Below are 17,565 nucleotides of genomic sequence, written 5' to 3' on the forward strand. Positions count from 1 at the left end.
CAGAAAGACTAATGGCAGAATGGTAAATGACAGAAAGACTAATGGCAGAATGGCAAATGACAGAAAGGTAAAAGGCAGAAAGCCAGAAAACCAGAAAGACAGAAAGGCACGAAGGTGATAGGCAGAAAGGAAATAAGCAGAAACGTGAGAAGTAGAAAGCCGAAAGGCGGAACTATAGAAATTCGAACAGGCAGAAAGGCGGAAAATTGAAAGACATAAAATTGAAAGGCAGGAAGAGACATGGCACAAAGACAAAAGGCGAAAGGCAGGAAGGCAAAAGGCAGGAAAGGAAAAAGCAGAAAGGCAGAAAGACACAAAGCCGATAGGCAGAAAGGTGAAAGGCGGAAACGCACAGAGCCGAAAAGGCAGAAAGGCAGAAAATCGAAAGACATAAAGGTGAAAGGTAGGAAGGCAGAAAGGTGAAAGACAGAAAGCCAAAAAAGCGAAAGGCGGAAACGCAGAAAACCAAAAGGAGAGAAAGGCAAAAGGCAGAAAGGCAATAGGCAGAAAGGTAAAAGATGGAAAGGCGAAATGCAGAAATGCAGAAAGCCGAAACTAGGGAAAGGCAGAAAATCGAAAGTCATAAAGATGAAAGACAGAAAGATAGAAAGACAGAAAGGTAAAAAGGCGGAAACAGAGAAAGACGAAAAGGCAGAACGGCAGAAATTCGAAAGACAGAAAGGTGAAAGGCAAAAAGGCACATGGTAGAAAGGCAAAAGGCAGAAAACCAGAAGGGGACAACAGCGATGGGCAGTAAGGCAATAGGCAGAAAGGCAATAGGCGGAAAGGCAATAGGCAGAAAGGCAATAGGCAGAAACGGGAAAAGTAGAAAAGTCGAAAAGGCAGAAAGGCAGAAAATCGAAAGACAAAGATGAAAGGCAGAAAGTCACAAAGTCGATAGGCAGAAATATAAAAGACCGAAATGCACAAAGTCGAAAAGGCAGAAGGACAGAAAGTAAGAAAATCGAAAAACATACAAGTGAAAGGTAGAAAAGCAGAAAGGCAATAGGCAGAAAGGTGAAAGGCAGAAAAGCAGAAAATCGAAAGACAGAAAGGTGAAAGGTAGAAAGGCGATAGGCAGAAAGGTGAATGGTGGAAAAGTGAAAGGCGGAAACGCAGAAGACCGAAAAGACAGAAAAGCAGAAAATCGAAAGACATAAATGTGAAAAACAAAAAGACAAAAGAGTAGGGAGACGGAAACACAGAATACCACAAAGGCAGAAAAGCAGACATTCGAAAGACAGAAAGGTGAAAGGCAAAAAGGCACGTGGTAGAAAGGCAAAAGGCAGAAAACCAGAAAGGGACAAAGGCGATGGGCAGTAAGGCAATAGGCAGAAAGGCAATAGGCAGTAAGGCAATAGGCAGAAAGACAAAAGGCAGAAACGGGAAAGGTGGAAAAGTCGAAAAGGCAGAAAGGCAGAAAATCGAAAGACATAAAGATGAAAGGCAGAAAGTCACAAAGTCGATAGGTAGAAATGTGAAAGACCCAAATGCACAAAGTCGAAAAGGCAGAAGGACAGAAAGTCAGAAAATCGAATAACATAAAAATAAAAGGTAGAAAAGCAGAAAGGCAATAGGCAGAAAGGTGAAAGGCAGAAAGGCAGGAAAGCAGAAAATCGAAAGACAGAAAGGTGAAAGGTGGAAAGGCGATAGGCAGAAAGGTGAATGGTGGAAACGCAGAAGACCGAAAAGACAGAAAAGCAGAAAATCGAAAGACATAAATGTGAAAAACAAAAAGACAAAAGAGTAGGAAGGCGGAAACACAGAATACCAAAAAGGCAAAAAAGCAGACATTCGAAAGACAGAAAAGTGAAAGGCAAAAAGGCACATGGTAGAAAGGCAAAAGGCAGAAAATCAGAAAGGGACAAACGCGATAGGCAGTAAGGCAATAGGCAGAAAGGCAATAGGCATAAAGGCAATAGGCAGAAACGGGAAAGGTGGAAAAGTCGAAAAGGCAGAGGCAGAAAATCGAAAGACATAAAGATGAAAGGCAGAAAGTCACAAAATCGATATTCGGAAAGATAAAAGGCCGAAACGCACAAACTCGAAAAGTCAGAAGGGCAGAAAGTAAGAAAATCGAAAGACAGAATGGTGAAAGTGAGAGAGGCAGAAACGCAGAAAATTGAAAGACAGAAGCGTGAAAGGCAGAATGGCACATGGCAGAAATACAAACGTTCGAAAATAGAATAAAAGACAGAAAAGAAAATACTAGGAAAAGATAAGATAGAAAGTAAGTAGACAGTAGAGGATAAGACAAAAAAAGAAAACTGTAAGGAAATAGATGAAAGAAATAGCCAAGAAAGGAGGACGAAAAGAAGGAGTAAGACAGAAAACGGGACAGAAAGAAATAAAACAGAATTTAAAACAGAAAGAAGATGAAGGGAAGGAAAACAGAAATTCGGAAGAGAAAAAAAGGTTGAGAGTCGGGATAGACCTAAATACAGAAAGGCAAAAACGGCAGGAAAAAAGGCTAAAACAGAGAAAGAAAGAATACAGAAAAATAGACAAAAGGGAAGAAGACATAAAAAAGAAGATCGAAAGAAATAACAAAAGATGGTACAAGATAGAAAGAAATATAGGAAGAAAGAAAATACAAACTAATACAGAAAGAAGACAAACGGGAAGAAGAGAGAAATTAGGAAAAGAAAGAAACATAGACAGATCAAGAGACTGACAGAGAGAAAGAATAAGAAATAGACAGTTACAACAAAATATAGAGAGACTGGAAGACGGCAACAGATAGAAATATGGCGAGGGAAAGAAAAGAAAAAGAGAGAGGGGGTAAGAGATTGAAACACTGGTAGAGACCGAAATACAGAAAGGCAGAAAGGTAGAAAAGAAGACAAAAAGATTGAAAACAGAAATGTTCAAGACAGAAAGGAAAACAACAGAAAGGTAAAACAGATAATAAGTAGCCTGTAGAGGATAATACAAAAAAAAAAACGTGAAAAAGAACAAAATAAATAACAAAAAAAGTACGAAGGGAGAAAGGAATACAGAAATGAAGGCAGCAAAAAGACAAACAGGAAAGAGAAATAAAGGAGGAAAATAAAGAAAAGCCGAGAGACCAACAAACTGGAAAAGAGAAAGTGAGAAAGAGAAAAAGGGAGATGTAACGAAATATAAAAAGACTGGAAGACGAAAAGGCAAAAAAAGAGAGGGAGGGGAGAGATTGAAGATGGGAAATATCGAAATACAGAAAGACAGAAAGGTATAAAAGAGGACGAAAAGAATGAGGACAAAAAAACAGACATAAGAAAATAGAATCTAAAACAGAAAGGCACAAAATAGTAAGTAAAATAATAAAGAGAAAAAGACAAGACATAAGTAAATTGAAGAGGGTGACACAGAAAAGAAGAAGGAAAAAATAGAGCAAAGGAAATAACAAAGAAAGGAAGCCAACAACAAAACATACAACAAGAAGAGAGAACGGAGGAAGAGAAAGAAAGCCAGAGAGACCAAGCAATTGCAAAAGAGAAAGTGAGACAAAAAGCCACATGTAACGAAATACATGGAGACTGGAAGGTGGAAAGACAGAAGTGGAGCGAGAGAACGGGAAAAACTGAAAAGGCAGAAAAGAAGACAAAAAGAATAAAGACAAGAAAACAGTATGTAAGGCAGAAAGGAACACAACAGAAAAAATGAACATAGAAAGTAAGTAGATGGAGGAGGCTAAAACAGAAAACACGAAAACCGAAAGAAATAACAAAGAAATGAAGAAGACAGGAAGAGGAACCAAAAGATTAGAAGGGAGATAGAGCGAGAGAGAAAAGAAGAAAATAAAAAAAGGGGAAGAGGGAACAAGGAACTAGAAAGAAGAGGGACACTCAAATACGGAAAGAAGTGAAGAGACCGAAATACAGAGAGATAGAAAGGAAGAAATAGAAAAGAATTCACTTGATCTGACCTAACTTGAGTTGACTTAATATGATGTGGCGTGATATGACGTGACATGACCTGTCATAACATGACCTGATTCAACCTGATCTGAGCTGGAGACGAAAAGAAATAAGACAGAAAAAACATAAATCAAGACAGAAAGAAGACAAATGGAAGATGGGAGAATGGAGCAAGAGAAAGAAAAACACAGAGACCAAAAAACTGGAAGAAAGAGAAGGAAACAGAGAGAAAGACAGATTGAAATTAAAAAAAAAAAACCGAAAGAGAGACAGAAAAGTAAACAATTTGCACCAATTTTTTAAGAAAATCTTTCTACCTAAAAATAAATAAACTATATCCACCCACATGCCTTCTGGATTCCGGAGCTAAAAAAATCATGTTTTGAATTTCCACCACGTACCTATGTGTCTACAAAAAAAAGCAAACCCCGTTTCAAAGCCAAGCAATATTTTAGCCCGACTCGGCGTGATTTGCGTTTTCCTGGGCGGCGCAGCTTCTCGGAAGCCGGCAAAATTCTATGTAAATTTCCCAGCACATATGGTTGCAGGGTACGGCACCAAAATCAGACCGAGGCCGGGGGCACACAATCGCGGGAGCGGCGGCCGTTGGTATTCAGGGGGCGCGCGACAACTGTCACGTCTTGCGCCTACAACCGCCTTCACTCGAGGGACTTTCTCCGACCGTCTCGGACTTGTCTGATACGAACCGACACTTGTAGTCTCCTTTTTTCGACTCGGTTCGGTTTTCGCGTATGCGGATTTGTGGGTGTCGGCCGGGCTGAGTGATTGGAAATAAGAAGAAGAGGAAGCGAAGAAAGGCGAGGCGGCGAAGGGGCAAAGGAAAAGGGGATCGGGTTAAAGAAAGGGGAATGGATTTGTTATAATTATTACTTAAGGGGACTGGCTAGAGGAGGTATAACAATGTTTTCCTTTTTTGCATGATATTAAGTGTACATCAAACAGTCCAAGTTTTTTTTCTTCATTCAAAAAAAGTTCCAAACTTATCCACTAGATGACCTCCTTGAATACAGTTTGCCAATACTTCCGCTAGAGGACGTCACACTACAATGTACTCATTTTAGTTCTATCGTCACTACGGGGAAAGCTGTCATCAGTAACTTTCTCCCATTTTTCATTATATTGTTACTTTAATTTCCACCTTTTTATTGTAATAAAACTTGATTGATCAAAACTGTACAGTCACTCACTATTAATACAGTCACTTATCTTGGATCACTATATCCTGACCACATGGTAAGCGTAACGGGTGATTACAGTTTCCTTGGTGTAGAATGGAATTCTAATGTAACTGAAAATTACACCAATGTGCGAATTAGTAACATAAAAAGTCCCTAAAAGCGCGAAACCCCAGCAAAGTTGACCGCAATCCGCCCATCCATCATACTGTCGGTGTACTAATTACAGTACAGCACGTTCTGTCAACGCAAGTGCACAAATACAGTCATCATGTCATTAGTTCATTGCGGTTACCACAACAGAGCCCACGAACTGTCAACGTTCTCGTTCGACGCGGCAAAGAAAAAACCGCGGCAAATAAATACCAAACCCGAATTAAAAATTTTAGACATTTTAATAACCTTCCTGATAAATCCCACCTAATGATAGCCGCAATATCTCATGAATTCAACCTACTGACAAGACACTTGTATGTCATTACCTAATAGGTTTTCTGATGAATGACTTCTTTGGTCTAGCTTACCTTGCCATATATGCTAATCTCTATTATGCCTTTGCATGTTTACTAGTTATAACTATCTTTAATGATAATTTACTGCTTGATTATTTGAGAGTTGTGCCCACGTTAATTATTGCGTTATTTTGGGAAAACGAAAGAAGACAAGATAATTTCGCGATTGTCCTTATTCGTAGAGCGGAAAAAATCCTCTTCGATAGCAATTTAGGCGCATCAATCATATTCGCGTGATGCTGAAATTTCGTGGCCTCCAGGAGGTTCTAAGCTTTGCTAACTGCTAATAATTGCAAAATAATCGCTACCACGGTTTCACAGAACCAAGTAGCGGACTGCTCGGCTGCCATTTAGTAACCCAGAAAAAAAAAAACAGCGGCGGCGCACCGAGAATTACACAAATTAAGTAAATTCCGTTAGTCTATTTTCAATGTCTTTTCCGTAAATCAACTGTAAAGTTCTGAATTCAAGTAGAAAATGGCAACAACTGAAGCAAAAACACTTTTTCAAACTAAATTTCCAAATCGGTTTAAAAAAATAAAAAAATAACTATCTACGTTGAGTTCGTTTGTCCCCCCGCCTCCATTGATGACATTTTAGGAATCTGTAACAGCTTTTAAATTTGCTTATAAGAGTTTAACTAAAAAAATTATACTTACCTTAAAATAATGCAACAGACTTTACTAAAATTTGTGCCCTTTATTCATTTCCTCCAAAAGATGGATGACGTCATTGGAAAAAATATTTTCTACTACTATGTTTCTTTTGCTTATACATTTTTTATGTTAATAGGAGTTTTGTTAATTGTTATTACCGACTTCTTTGCCGAATGTTTCAATTATTTTCGTATTTCAAATTGAGCTCAAAACTAAAATTCTGTCTATCAAATTTGAAACTTCCTCGATTTATATGAACTGAAAGTATATACCTATTCAATGAAAGACAGAAAGAAAAGCGAAGACAAATACAATAAGAAAAACCTAAAGGAAAAGAAACATAAATGAGGAATACAGAAAATAGTAATGCAGAAACCAATAAGTTAGAACGGAAGAATTCATAAAGCAAGATGAAAAGGCACTAGACGGAAAGAAAGTCACAGAGTGAAACAAAGAGCAGGAGTGAAAACAGAAAAGACAGAACGATTTAAAGGAAGATGAACAAAGATATAGAAAAGAAGAGAAAGGGGGGGGGGGGACAGGAGTAAAGCGAGAAAGAAACACGTAAAGTAAGATGGCAGAACGGAAGGATAGAAGGAAACAAAAAGATTGACGTTAGCTAAGAACACAGAGAGGAAGAAAAAGAAGGAGAGAAACCAAGACAGGAAAAGAGGACATAAAAGACCACAGAAAGGCAGATTGAGAAAAAGCCGGACGGAATACAGAAAGGAAGACAAAAAGCCGATAGAAAGGAAGACAGAAATGAAAGAAGAACGAAAGATAAAAATAAAGCAGAGAGAGAAGCGAAGGCAGAATGGTAGTAAGAAAGAAAAATTGAGTGGGACGTAGATAAAGAAACATAAGAAGAACAAAGAGGAAGGCAGAGAAGACGATAGTCAAGGAGACGAAAAATAGGTCAGGAAGAAAGGCAGAACAAAAGAAAGACAGGAAACCAGAAAAAAACAAAAAACACAGAAAGACAGAAAGGCAGAAATGCAGAAGGACAAACACCAAGAATAAAGGAAGAGAGAAAAGAAAACAGACGTTAGAAAAAAATAAAAGCGAACAAGTGAAGAGGAAGGCAGAATAGTAGCTAGAAAGGGGGATAGAATATGTCACACAGAGAGCAATACATAGGGAGACAAAGAGAAAGAGGGAGAAGACGACAACAAGAAGAGTGACAATAGGAAAGAAAGAGAGACGATTGACATAAAGAAAGCCGGAAATGTTGAAAGTCAGAATGACAGACAGGGAGGAAGGCAAAGAAGGAGATAGAGGAGACAATAGGGGGAAAGACAGAAAAGACGATCGAAAGAAGGATAAAAATTAGAGAAAAACGAAAAAAAGAAATGAAAACTAAAGAGAAGGCAGATAGAAAGCTAGAAGGAACAGAATTGTAGCCAGAAAGGAAAATAGAATCGGACGCAGACAGAGAAACACAGAAGGAGAGCAACAGAAAGACAGTGAAGACGGTAGAAAAGGAGGGGAAAAGTAGGTAAGAAAGAGAGACGATTAACAAAAAGAAAGAGAGAAAGTCAGAAAAGTAGGAAGTCACTGAGAAAGACAAAAAGAAAGACAGAGAACACGATAGAGAAGAAGACAGAAAGATAGAAAAAAACAGAAAAAAGCAAAAAGAAAGAGGGAAACAGCGACAGAAAGGCAGAAACACATATATGTAGAAAGCAAAAGAGACAGAAAAGAAGAAAGGTAGACAGAGAAAAAGGCAGAACGAGAGTCAACAAGGCATAAAGGAAGAGGGAGAGAGAAAAGAAAATAAGGGAAATAGAAACAAAAACAAGAATGGACACACAAAGTGAGACAGAAAAGTAAGCAGAAGAGACGACAAATAGAAAGACACTAAGGAAGGCAGAAAATCGATAGAAAGAAAGACAAGAATGAGGGAAGAACGAAATAAAGAAAGAAAGGCAGATAGATAGGTAAAAAGGAAGTCAGAATGATAACCAAGGAAGGAAGATAGAGTGTGGTGAAGACAGAATCATTGGGGGATTCAAAGACAAAAACAAAAAAGACGACAAAGAAGGAGACGGAAAAGAAGACAGAAAAACAGAAAAAGAGACAGAAAACATAAACAGAAAGACAGAAAGGCAAAAAAGCAGAAAGGCAAATAGAGAGGAACACAGAGCAGTAGGCAGTAATCATGAAAAAAGAACGGGAGACAGCGAGAAAGAAAAACAGTAAAGAAAACAACAGAACACAGAAAGGAATAAAGAAAAGACATTAGGAAGGAAGGCAGGAATTAGGGAAGAATGGGATGCGGAAAGGAAGGCAGTGATTAAGGTAGAAAAGAGGGCAGAAAGAAAATAAAGGGGGACGTAGACAGAGTAACGCGAGGGGAGACAAAGAAAACAAAAAGATACGATAAAAACAGAAATCAGAAAGGAAAAAGTACAGAAAAACCAACATGGAAAAAGATAAAGAAGGAGACAACAGGCAAAAAGACAGAAAGGAAAGTCAAGAAAGACAGGAATGAGGAAAGAACCGAACAACACAGAAAATAAGAGGAAGACAAAGGGAGGCAAAGACGAAGACGACAGAAAAAGGACGAAAAGAAAATACAAATGTAAAAAGACAGAAAGGAAAAGAGAGAGGGAAACAACAAAGCAGAAGACTGAGAAGAAAGAGGAGAGAGAGAAAGAAAGACGGAAAATCAGACATAAAAAACCCAGATAGGACGACAGAGGGAAAGACAGGAATGAGCGAAGAATGGAAGATAAAAAGAAGGACAAAGAGGAAGGCACAGAGATATGCAGAAAATAAGGCAGAATAATAGTCAGAGAGGAAGTCAGAGTGAGACGCAGGCCGAGAAATACAGAGGGAGACGAAGAGAAAGATAGAAAAGACGACAACAATGAGAGGGACAATAAGAAAGAGAGACGATTGACAAAAAGAAAGAGAGAAAGTCAAAGAGGTAGAAAGGCAAAAAGACAGACAGCGAGGAAGACAGAAAGGAAGTTAGAGGGAGGCAGAGGAGACGACAAGGGGAAAGACAGAAAAGACGATAGAAAGGAAGACGACAAAAAGCAATAAGGCAGATAAATAGTTAAAAAGGAAAGCAAAATGGTAGCCAAAAAGGAAGATAGAATGGGACGCAGACAGAGAAACACTGAAGAAGACAAGAGACAAGACTCAGAGAATACGATAGAGAAGGAGGTGGAAAATACGGCAGAAAGACAGAAAAAAAAACAGAACTAAAGACAGAAACACATAAAGAAAAACAGATAGAAAAAAAGAAGAATGATACAAAAGTAAACAGAGAAAAAGACAGGGAAAGAGTCAACAAGGCAGAAAGTAATGGAGAGCGAGAGAGAGAGGAAAACAGGAAAGAAGACACCACAACACACAAAGCAAGACAGAAAGGTAAGCAGAGGAGGCGACAGAGAGAAAGAAAAACACTGGGGTATAAAAAAGAAGATGGAGATAAAAACAGAGTGGAAGAAAAAGCGCGAATCTAACGAACAAAAAGACAGAAAGGAAAATAGAGAAAGACGAAGGGAGTCAAAAAGAAGACAAAAGAACACAGAGAGGGAGATAGAGCAAACGACAGAGAGAAAGACAGAAAGAAAGACAGGAATGAGGGAAGAACCGAAAAAGACAGAAAAGAGGATAAAATGAGACGTAGAGAGAGGAAGACAAAGGAAGGCAAAGAGGAAGACAACAGAAAGAAAAAAAGGTAAAAAGACAGAAAGGAAGACAGAGAGGGAGATACAAATAAGAAGTCTGAAAAGATTGAAGAGAGAGAGAGAGAGAAAGTAAGACGGAAAAGCATACAAAAATAAACAGATAGGACGACAGAGGGAAAGACAGGAATGAGGGAGGAATGGAAGATACAAGAAAGACAAAAGGAAGGCACAGGGATAGGCAGAAAATAAGGCAGAATGAAAGTCAGAGACGAAGTCAAAGTGAGACGCAGGCAAAGAAATACAGAAAGAGACGAAGAGAACGATAGAAAAGACGACAACAAAGACAGAGAGGGAGACAAAGGAGACGACAGAAATACAAAAGGAGATAAAGAAAACGACATAGAAGACGACAGAAAAGGAAAGGGAAAGTAGGTAAGAAAGAGAGACGGTTGACAAAAAGAGAGAGAAAATCCGAAAAGTAGAAAGGCAGACAGAGTGCGATAGAGGAGACGACAGGGGGAAAGACAGAAAAGACGACAGAAAAGACGATAGAAAGGAAGGTAGGAATAAGGGAAGAACGGAAGATAGAAAGGAAGATAGAAAGAAAGACGACAAAAAGGAATAAAGCAGATAAATAGTTAAAAAGAAAAGCAAAATGGTAGCCAAAAAGGAAGATAGAATGGGACGCACTGAAGGAAACACTGAAGAAGACAAAAGGAAGGACAGAGAATACGATAGAGAAGGAGGTGTAAAATAAGAAAGACACAAAAAACAGAGTGCCACGGAGACAGAGAAACAATGGGGGACAAAAAGAGAAAAACACAGAAAAAGAAACGACAAAGAAGGAGACGGAAAAGAAGACAGAAAAACAGAAAAAGAGACAGAAAAAAGAAAGAAAGACAAAAAAGCAGGAGGGCAAGTAGGGAGGAACACAGAGCGGGGGACAGTAAGCATGAAAACAGATAGGAAGAGAGTGAGAAAAGAAAACAGAAAAGCAAACAACAAAATAAAGAAAGGAAGGCAGAAAAGACAATAAAAAGGAATGCAGGAAATAGGGAAGAACGGAATACACAAAGGAAGGCAGAGAGAAAAACAGAAAAGATGGCGGAAAGAAGGGAGACGTAGACAGAGGAACGCAAAGAGAGACAAAGAAGACAAAAAGATGGAGATAAAAACAGAGTGGCAGAATGAAAAAAATACAGAAGTATAAATAGGGAAGAAAACAAAGAGGGGAGACAGAGGAAACGAGAACGACAGAGAGATAAAGAGAGAAAGGAAGACAAAAAGGACGACAGAAAAGGGACGGAAAGAAAACAAAAAGTAAAAAAAAACAGAAGAAAGAGAAGGGACGACATAAAAAACCAGATAGGACGACAGAGGAAAAAACAGGAATGAGAAATGAACTTAAAATAAAAAGAAAGACAAAGGGAATGGCAGAACGGAAGAAAAAAAGAGGAAGGAACAAAAAAAAATTAAACATTACTGATGTTTATTACACTTTTTCCAATTCGTCAAGTATAATAACTGAATCTAATTTTGAAAAATATACATACGACAACAAATTTTATAGACTGTCTCTAGTTTAGAACACAAATGATACGCCACTGGTCAAAACCTAACTTATTCTAGTTCCCGTTACGTATTTATTATCGGAAATTTTCCAAATGGTGGATATTTGATATTTTTGCCGAACTTTAAATTGTCTAATATTTCAAAACTACCAATTTTAAAATGTCCGATTTAAAAAAAAAAATACAAACAGATAAACACTTCAGAAACCGTCATTTATAAAAACGGGAAAAATAGATTCAGGTCTCTTGTGAAATTTCTGAAGCTACATAATCGCTTCATTTAAAAATGATGACGAAAACACGACCAGCTGTTCGCAAAAAAAATCTGATTCGTAATTAGTGAACTGGCGACAGAATAAAATGCCATAAAGTTGAAATATCCCACTAAATACACGCATTCGCATCAATAAATCATAAAACAAAAATTCGAACAATGCAGAATTGCGTACAAGAATGCCGGCAATCAAGCACTCGTAGGGAATTACTAGATAATAACATGCAACGCCAGATGTTAAAGATAAATCCGATTCTGTGCAAGGAATTTTGTTACAAATTACAGAAAATAAAATAAACAGATTCCGCACAAGTTTGAGCTTGCAGCCATTTACGGCGAACCAAAGCTCGCTTTTATTTTTTCAGGGGGTAAAAATGAAAGTCGGCTCAATTATCGACACTTCTATTCAATTAACAACTTACACATCATCAATTAAACAAATAAAAACGTTACAAAATAAAGTCAAAATAGGCATTCCTTGGCAGTTGGAAGGACAAATTTTGCACAAAAATAAAAAAAAACTAAAAACTAGACATCGTATCACAATAACTTTTGATCGGCGAAAGTCCTGAATTAAGAAAGTTATTAAGTAAATAAGTAATTAGGAATGATTTCATATCACATTCGGTTATACGATAAATAAATCAAGAAAGTCATAACGGACAAGATAACGGATGTAAGTAGACAGGACGACCGAGACCACGACGGCCGTCTTCACAACAATAAATTAAACTAATACTAGTTGCCATACAATGCTGCCACAATTAACACAACGATAAAGAGTAAACAGTGGCCGGATTAAAACAATTTCGATGCGGAATTTGACACCTCAACAACCAAAATGACAGTAAGGTTACAGTAGAACTCCATAAAGTTTCAATAAATATCTCTCCCATTTACACTAAAAGTCCTACAAAATAGAGTTCACTATACAAATATTTCAGTATCAAGTGAAGTCCTTAAATGCGATATTGTACTATGGGTATCGTTTATAAAGAAACGTCGCAAGCACTTAGTTAAAATTCAAGTACAATATGCAACTGTATTATATTCCTATAGTCGAATTTACAACGGAAAAAAGTTGACAATTTCATCTAACTTGCCTAGTGGTACGAACGTGAACTTCAAAAATAGTCATCGCACCTGAGTTTCCCACCAATAAGCTCGCACGGCTCGAAAGTCAAGTCCTAACTAGAAAAATACTTATCTAGGTTTCTACAAGTCGTAGAACTTACACAAATTTAGGTTGTACATGTCTTAGCTGAGCAAATAAATACAAATAAAAAAGTTGTCACTATACATGAGTATTACAGAATACTACTTCTAGATAAGTGCAGAAGGTAGAGTGCATCATGCAGTAGTTTTTAACGTTAAGAAGAAGGTTAGTTTCGAATTTTACCAAAATACTGTTCCTTTTCAGCTACAGTCAATACTGCTAAGTTCTAAGAGTCCTAACGTGGGAACGCGCCGCCAGATAATCTGTTCTTACTGATTTCTAGTAAAGGCAACTGCAGTGACAGATTGTCTGCGTCCGAGAATCTGATCCTGCAGACAATCTGACTTCTAGATAAACTGATCTCGGATGAATTCTGATCGCACTACTAGAAATTAAATTTGTCTGATTGTCTGCAGGATCCGAAAATCGGTCGCGCGTTCCGCCTATGTTATGGAAGTGTTAATGCGTTAGTGTTGAAATAAGTCCCCGAACCAACACCACGAAGTACGAAAAAGTGAAACGGTGCGTTGTTAGTGTCTCGAACTATACAATCCATAACTCAGACTCGGTTAGGGATCCAAGTCCGCCCGACGATTCCTCCTCTATAAATTAATTTAAGACTAATTAAAAATAGACGGCAAAGTTGACGCGGTCAACACACACCCGTACGAAACAACAAATAAAAATTGCACGGTTCCATAACATTCAGGTAAAAAATACACAAGTGGATACCTATCAAATACAAAAATAATCACAATTCAGACTACACTCTCAGACTTGTTTAAACTGTAGGATACTTGAGTAACGATCGTTACGTTCTGGTCCGATTCGCTGTCGGACGAATTAGATTTCTCGTTGGGCCTCTTGAGGGACTGGGGAACTTTCGTCCGGTCGGGGTTGGATTCGAGCGTGGAGCTCTTGCTGGACGGTGAAACTGAGTATTCTGAGGTGTCGCCTTCGTCGGAGCCGTTCTGCTTCTGGTGGTAGCTCAAGCTGGACTTGTTGCGGCTGGAGCGGCGGCCGGGGTAGATGGGGCGGCGGGCGAGGCTAAAAAAATAACACGAAATTAGAAACTCGAAAATCGTGCGAGTACGAAAGGGAAAAAGCGCTCATTTTTGTCACTACTGGGGCAATCACATACCTTAGTTTGGGGATCTCTTTTCCGAGTAGCTTACTGTTAAACATTAAATTCTGGTTAATAAGTACCCAGTTTTGAATGTTTACATACAGGTCAAAGAATTCTAGAGAAGTGACAATATCAGAGAGCATACATACAACAAAGTGTTACTTGGCAACTAAAACAGAGAATCTACATGTTTTCGTTAATGTATGCTTTTAATTGCTTCAGACGTCGACATGCCTTATTTTGCTTCTTGTTGCAATGCAAGCGGCGGTGGAGACGGTTAGTCAGTTTTGATTAAGAGTCATTTCGTCGAAATTTCAAACTGTCACTTCTCTGGTATTCTCTGACACATGTTCCTACACACGAGTGACGGGTGCGGGAACATTTTATTTTTAGTTACTTATTAATCTGTTGGCTCTCGACCTTTTTAATTTGCTCGGACAGGCTTTGTAGTATTTTGGATTTCTAACTTTAAAAGTTTGTCAAATTTTCATTTTTTCGTATTAATATTATAAACAAATGAACGAATAAAAGTGAGTTCGTTTTTCGTCTTTGGCAGTTACACGGCGTTGTCTATATACAGGGTGAACCAAAATGAAGTACCGAAATTTCATTAGCACGCTTTCAAGCCAACAATAATTTTCATCACTTAATAAAAAATTTAAAAAAATGAATTCTAAAGTGATCTTTAGGAAGAATTTTTCCCAATTTTATGAACACATTTTTTAATATATGTAACTGAAGTCCCAAATTACGATTTCTAACACAGTAAATTTCCAGATTTTTTTAAACAATAATAATTATGATAAGAGCAATGCTTTATTTTCAGCCTAACAACGTCCTTATGGAAACAATAAGTAAGGACCACAGAAAAAAACTAGAAAATTAATACAGTTTTTTCGTATCGAGGGAGCAATAAAAACACGATCAAATTCAGCCATGGATTTTTGGCGATTTGTCTTTGATAGAATTTTCATCTTGTTAAATTACCGTCAATTAAAAAGTTTGAGTTGAAAATGCAGCGATAAAAGACAAACTTTCAAAAATCCATGGCTGTCGTTGATCGTGTTTTTATTGCTCTGATTACTTTTATTATATTTTGCCTTTTTTTTTCTTAATATACATAGCCCTCTTTCCACAACAAGAAATTTAAAACATTGTTAAAATGGTCCTTTTTTTTCTCTGAAATATATTTTTTTTACAATTTTTCGAGTTTTCAAATTTAAATTTTTCAGTTTTCCAACTTTTTAATTTCTCAATTTTTAGATTTTGCAATTTTTCGATTTCAGTTTCTCGAGTTTTCTATTTATTTTGTTTTTTCGTTTTGTCTCTTCAATTTTGCGATGTAAGATTTTTCAATTTTTCCATTTAAAATTTCTGGAGTTAATCAGTTTTTAATTTTTCAATTTTTCGATTTTTGTATTTTTAATTTTTTCAAATGTTCTATTTGCAATTTTTGGATTTCGTTCTTTGTTTTTTTATTTTTACAATTTTTCGATTGCAATTTCACAAGTTTTCAATTTTAAATTTTTCCATTTTGTATTAGTTAATTTTTCATTTTCTTTATTTTTACAATTTTTCGACTTTTCAATGTTCTGTTTTTGTATTTTTTTGTTTTTTCAGCTTCAATTCTTTTAATTTTTCATTCCTTCCATTTATCGATGTGCGATTTTTCACTTTTTCATATGTTTGTTTCTTCAGTCTTTATATTTTGTAATTTTTCGATTAAAAATTTCTCGAGTTTTCATTTTTAAATTCTTCAGTTTCTCAATTTTCCAAATTTTTCACGTTTTAATTTTTAGATTATGCAGTTTTTCGATTGGGAATTTCACGAGTTTTCAATCTTAATTTTTAAATTTTGGGTTTGGGTTTAACATTTTCTTCATTTTTTCAATTATTCGATTTTTTCATGTTTTCTTTTTTTTGTTTTTCTAATATCCATTTTTTCAATTTTTCAATCTTAGATTTGTCATAATTATAATAATATTACGAGACAAAATGCAAGGTCAAATAACAAGATTGATGAGATTCATAAGGAAACAGAACTATATTATAATTTAGGGCTAAAATACTTAAATCTAAATTCGAAAATGTGAAGCAGAGGGGAACTGTAACAAATTCTCGCACCCTTCAAAATATCAGAGCTCACTCTTAGAGTTTAAGAGAATAAAAAAAATCATCAACGGTAAGATAGGGTGGGTGGGCGGGGATTATAGTTTGCCTTTTTTTCTTAATATACATAACCGTCTTTTCACAGCAAGAAATTTAAGACATTGTTAAAATGGTACTTTTTTTCTCTGAAATATACTTTTTACAATTTTTCGAGTTTTTAAATTTAAATTTATCAGTTTTTCGATTTTCCAACATTTTACTTTCTCAATTTTTAGATTTTGCAATTTTTCGATTTCAGTTTCTCCAGTTTTCAATTTTTAATTTTTCAATTATTCCATTTTTACATGTTACGATTTTCTTTTTTTCTATTTTTATATTCGTTAATTTTTCATTTTCTGTATTTTTACAATTTTTCGACTTTTCAATGTTCTGTTTTTATATTTTTTTGTTTTATAAGTTTCAATTCTTTTAATTTTTCGTTTCTTCCGTTTATCGATTTGCGGTATTCAGTTTTTCATTTTTTTGTTTCTTCAATGCTTAGATTTTGCAATTTTTCGATTAAAAATTTTTCGAGTTGTCATTTTTAAATTTTTGAGTTTTTCCATTTCGCAAAGTTTTCACGTTTTAATTTTTAGATTTCGCAGTTTTTCGATTTGGAATTTCACGAGTTTTCAATTTTCCATTTTTCAATTTTTGGTTTCGGTTTAACATTTTCTTCATTTTTTCGATTATTCGATTTTTTTATATTTTGTTTCTTTTGCTTTTTTAATCTCAATTTTTTTAATTTTTCATTCAATCTTAGATTTTTCATAATTATAATAATGATATTACGAGACAAAATACAAGTTCAAGTAACAAGATTGATGAGATTCATAAGGAAACAGAACTATATTATAATTTAAAAACTTAAAACTACATTCAAATGTGTGAAGCAGAGGGGAATTGTTACAAATTCTCGCACCCTTCAAAATATCAGAGCCCACTTAGAGTTTAAGAGCATAATAAAAAATCATCAGAATTAAGACAGGGTGGGTGGGCGGGGATTATATTTTGCCTTTTTGTTCTTAATATACATAGCCGTCTTTTCACAACAAGTGAAATATGGTTAAAATGGTAGATTTTTGCAAGGAAATATGGATTTTGCAATTATGGGGCGGAGTCTAATTTAAACATGTTTTAAGTTTCATGTTGTGAAAAGAAGTCTACGCACATACTAAAAACAAAAAGCCAAAAAGTAAGCCCGCCCACCCACCCGATCTCATTCGTGACGATTTTTTTTTATTCGCCGTGAGCTAAGAGGGCGGAGCTTAACTGCAAAATACTTGTTTCTTTACAAGAAATTAAAAACATGTTTTTGAGTATCGG

The 17,565-nt window shown here is 36.3% G+C and overlaps 2 protein-coding genes across 4 annotated transcripts in view; one reads left to right on the plus strand and one right to left on the minus strand.

The window, feature by feature from the left end:
• Nucleotides 1-240: 240 nt before the first annotated feature.
• Nucleotides 241-708, plus strand: LOC135127988 (octapeptide-repeat protein T2-like). Its single transcript, XM_064054749.1, has 2 exons — nucleotides 241-403; nucleotides 473-708. The coding sequence occupies exons 1-2, from the start codon at nucleotides 241-243 to the stop codon at nucleotides 706-708; spliced, it is 399 nt and encodes a 132-aa protein (XP_063910819.1).
• Nucleotides 709-12,137: 11,429 nt separating this feature from the next.
• Nucleotides 12,138-17,565, minus strand: part of LOC135127669 (mitogen-activated protein kinase kinase kinase 13-like) — an 85,061-nt gene continuing 79,633 nt past the window's right edge. For 2 of the 3 annotated variants that reach the window (XM_064054201.1, XM_064054204.1), the window contains 2 exons: nucleotides 14,107-14,139; nucleotides 12,138-14,012 (listed from right to left, as the gene is read on the minus strand). In XM_064054201.1, coding sequence (XP_063910271.1) covers nucleotides 13,724-14,012; nucleotides 14,107-14,139 — 322 coding nt within the window. In that variant the 3' untranslated portion in view covers nucleotides 12,138-13,723. The remainder of the gene's footprint in view (nucleotides 14,013-14,106; nucleotides 14,140-17,565) is intronic. The other variant, XM_064054202.1, reaches the window with a different exon arrangement.

The sequence above is a fragment of the Zophobas morio genome, unplaced genomic scaffold (genome assembly GCF_036711695.1).
Source record: "Zophobas morio isolate AGI-343-1 ecotype UQ-CSIRO unplaced genomic scaffold, CSIRO_AGI_Zmor_V1 ptg000012l, whole genome shotgun sequence".
Lineage (NCBI taxonomy): Eukaryota > Metazoa > Arthropoda > Insecta > Coleoptera > Tenebrionidae > Zophobas > Zophobas morio.

What these genes read in the sequence shown, in the direction of transcription:
- LOC135127988 (XM_064054749.1), top strand. Translation starts at nt 241, where the DNA reads ATGGCACAAAGACAAAAGGCGAAAGGCAGGAAGGCAAAAGGCAGGAAA. An exon ending in GAAAGACATAAAGGTGAAAG is followed by an intron (nt 404 to 472) that starts GTAGGAAGGCAG and finishes GAAAACCAAAAG; the next exon opens with GAGAGAAAGGCAAAAGGCAG.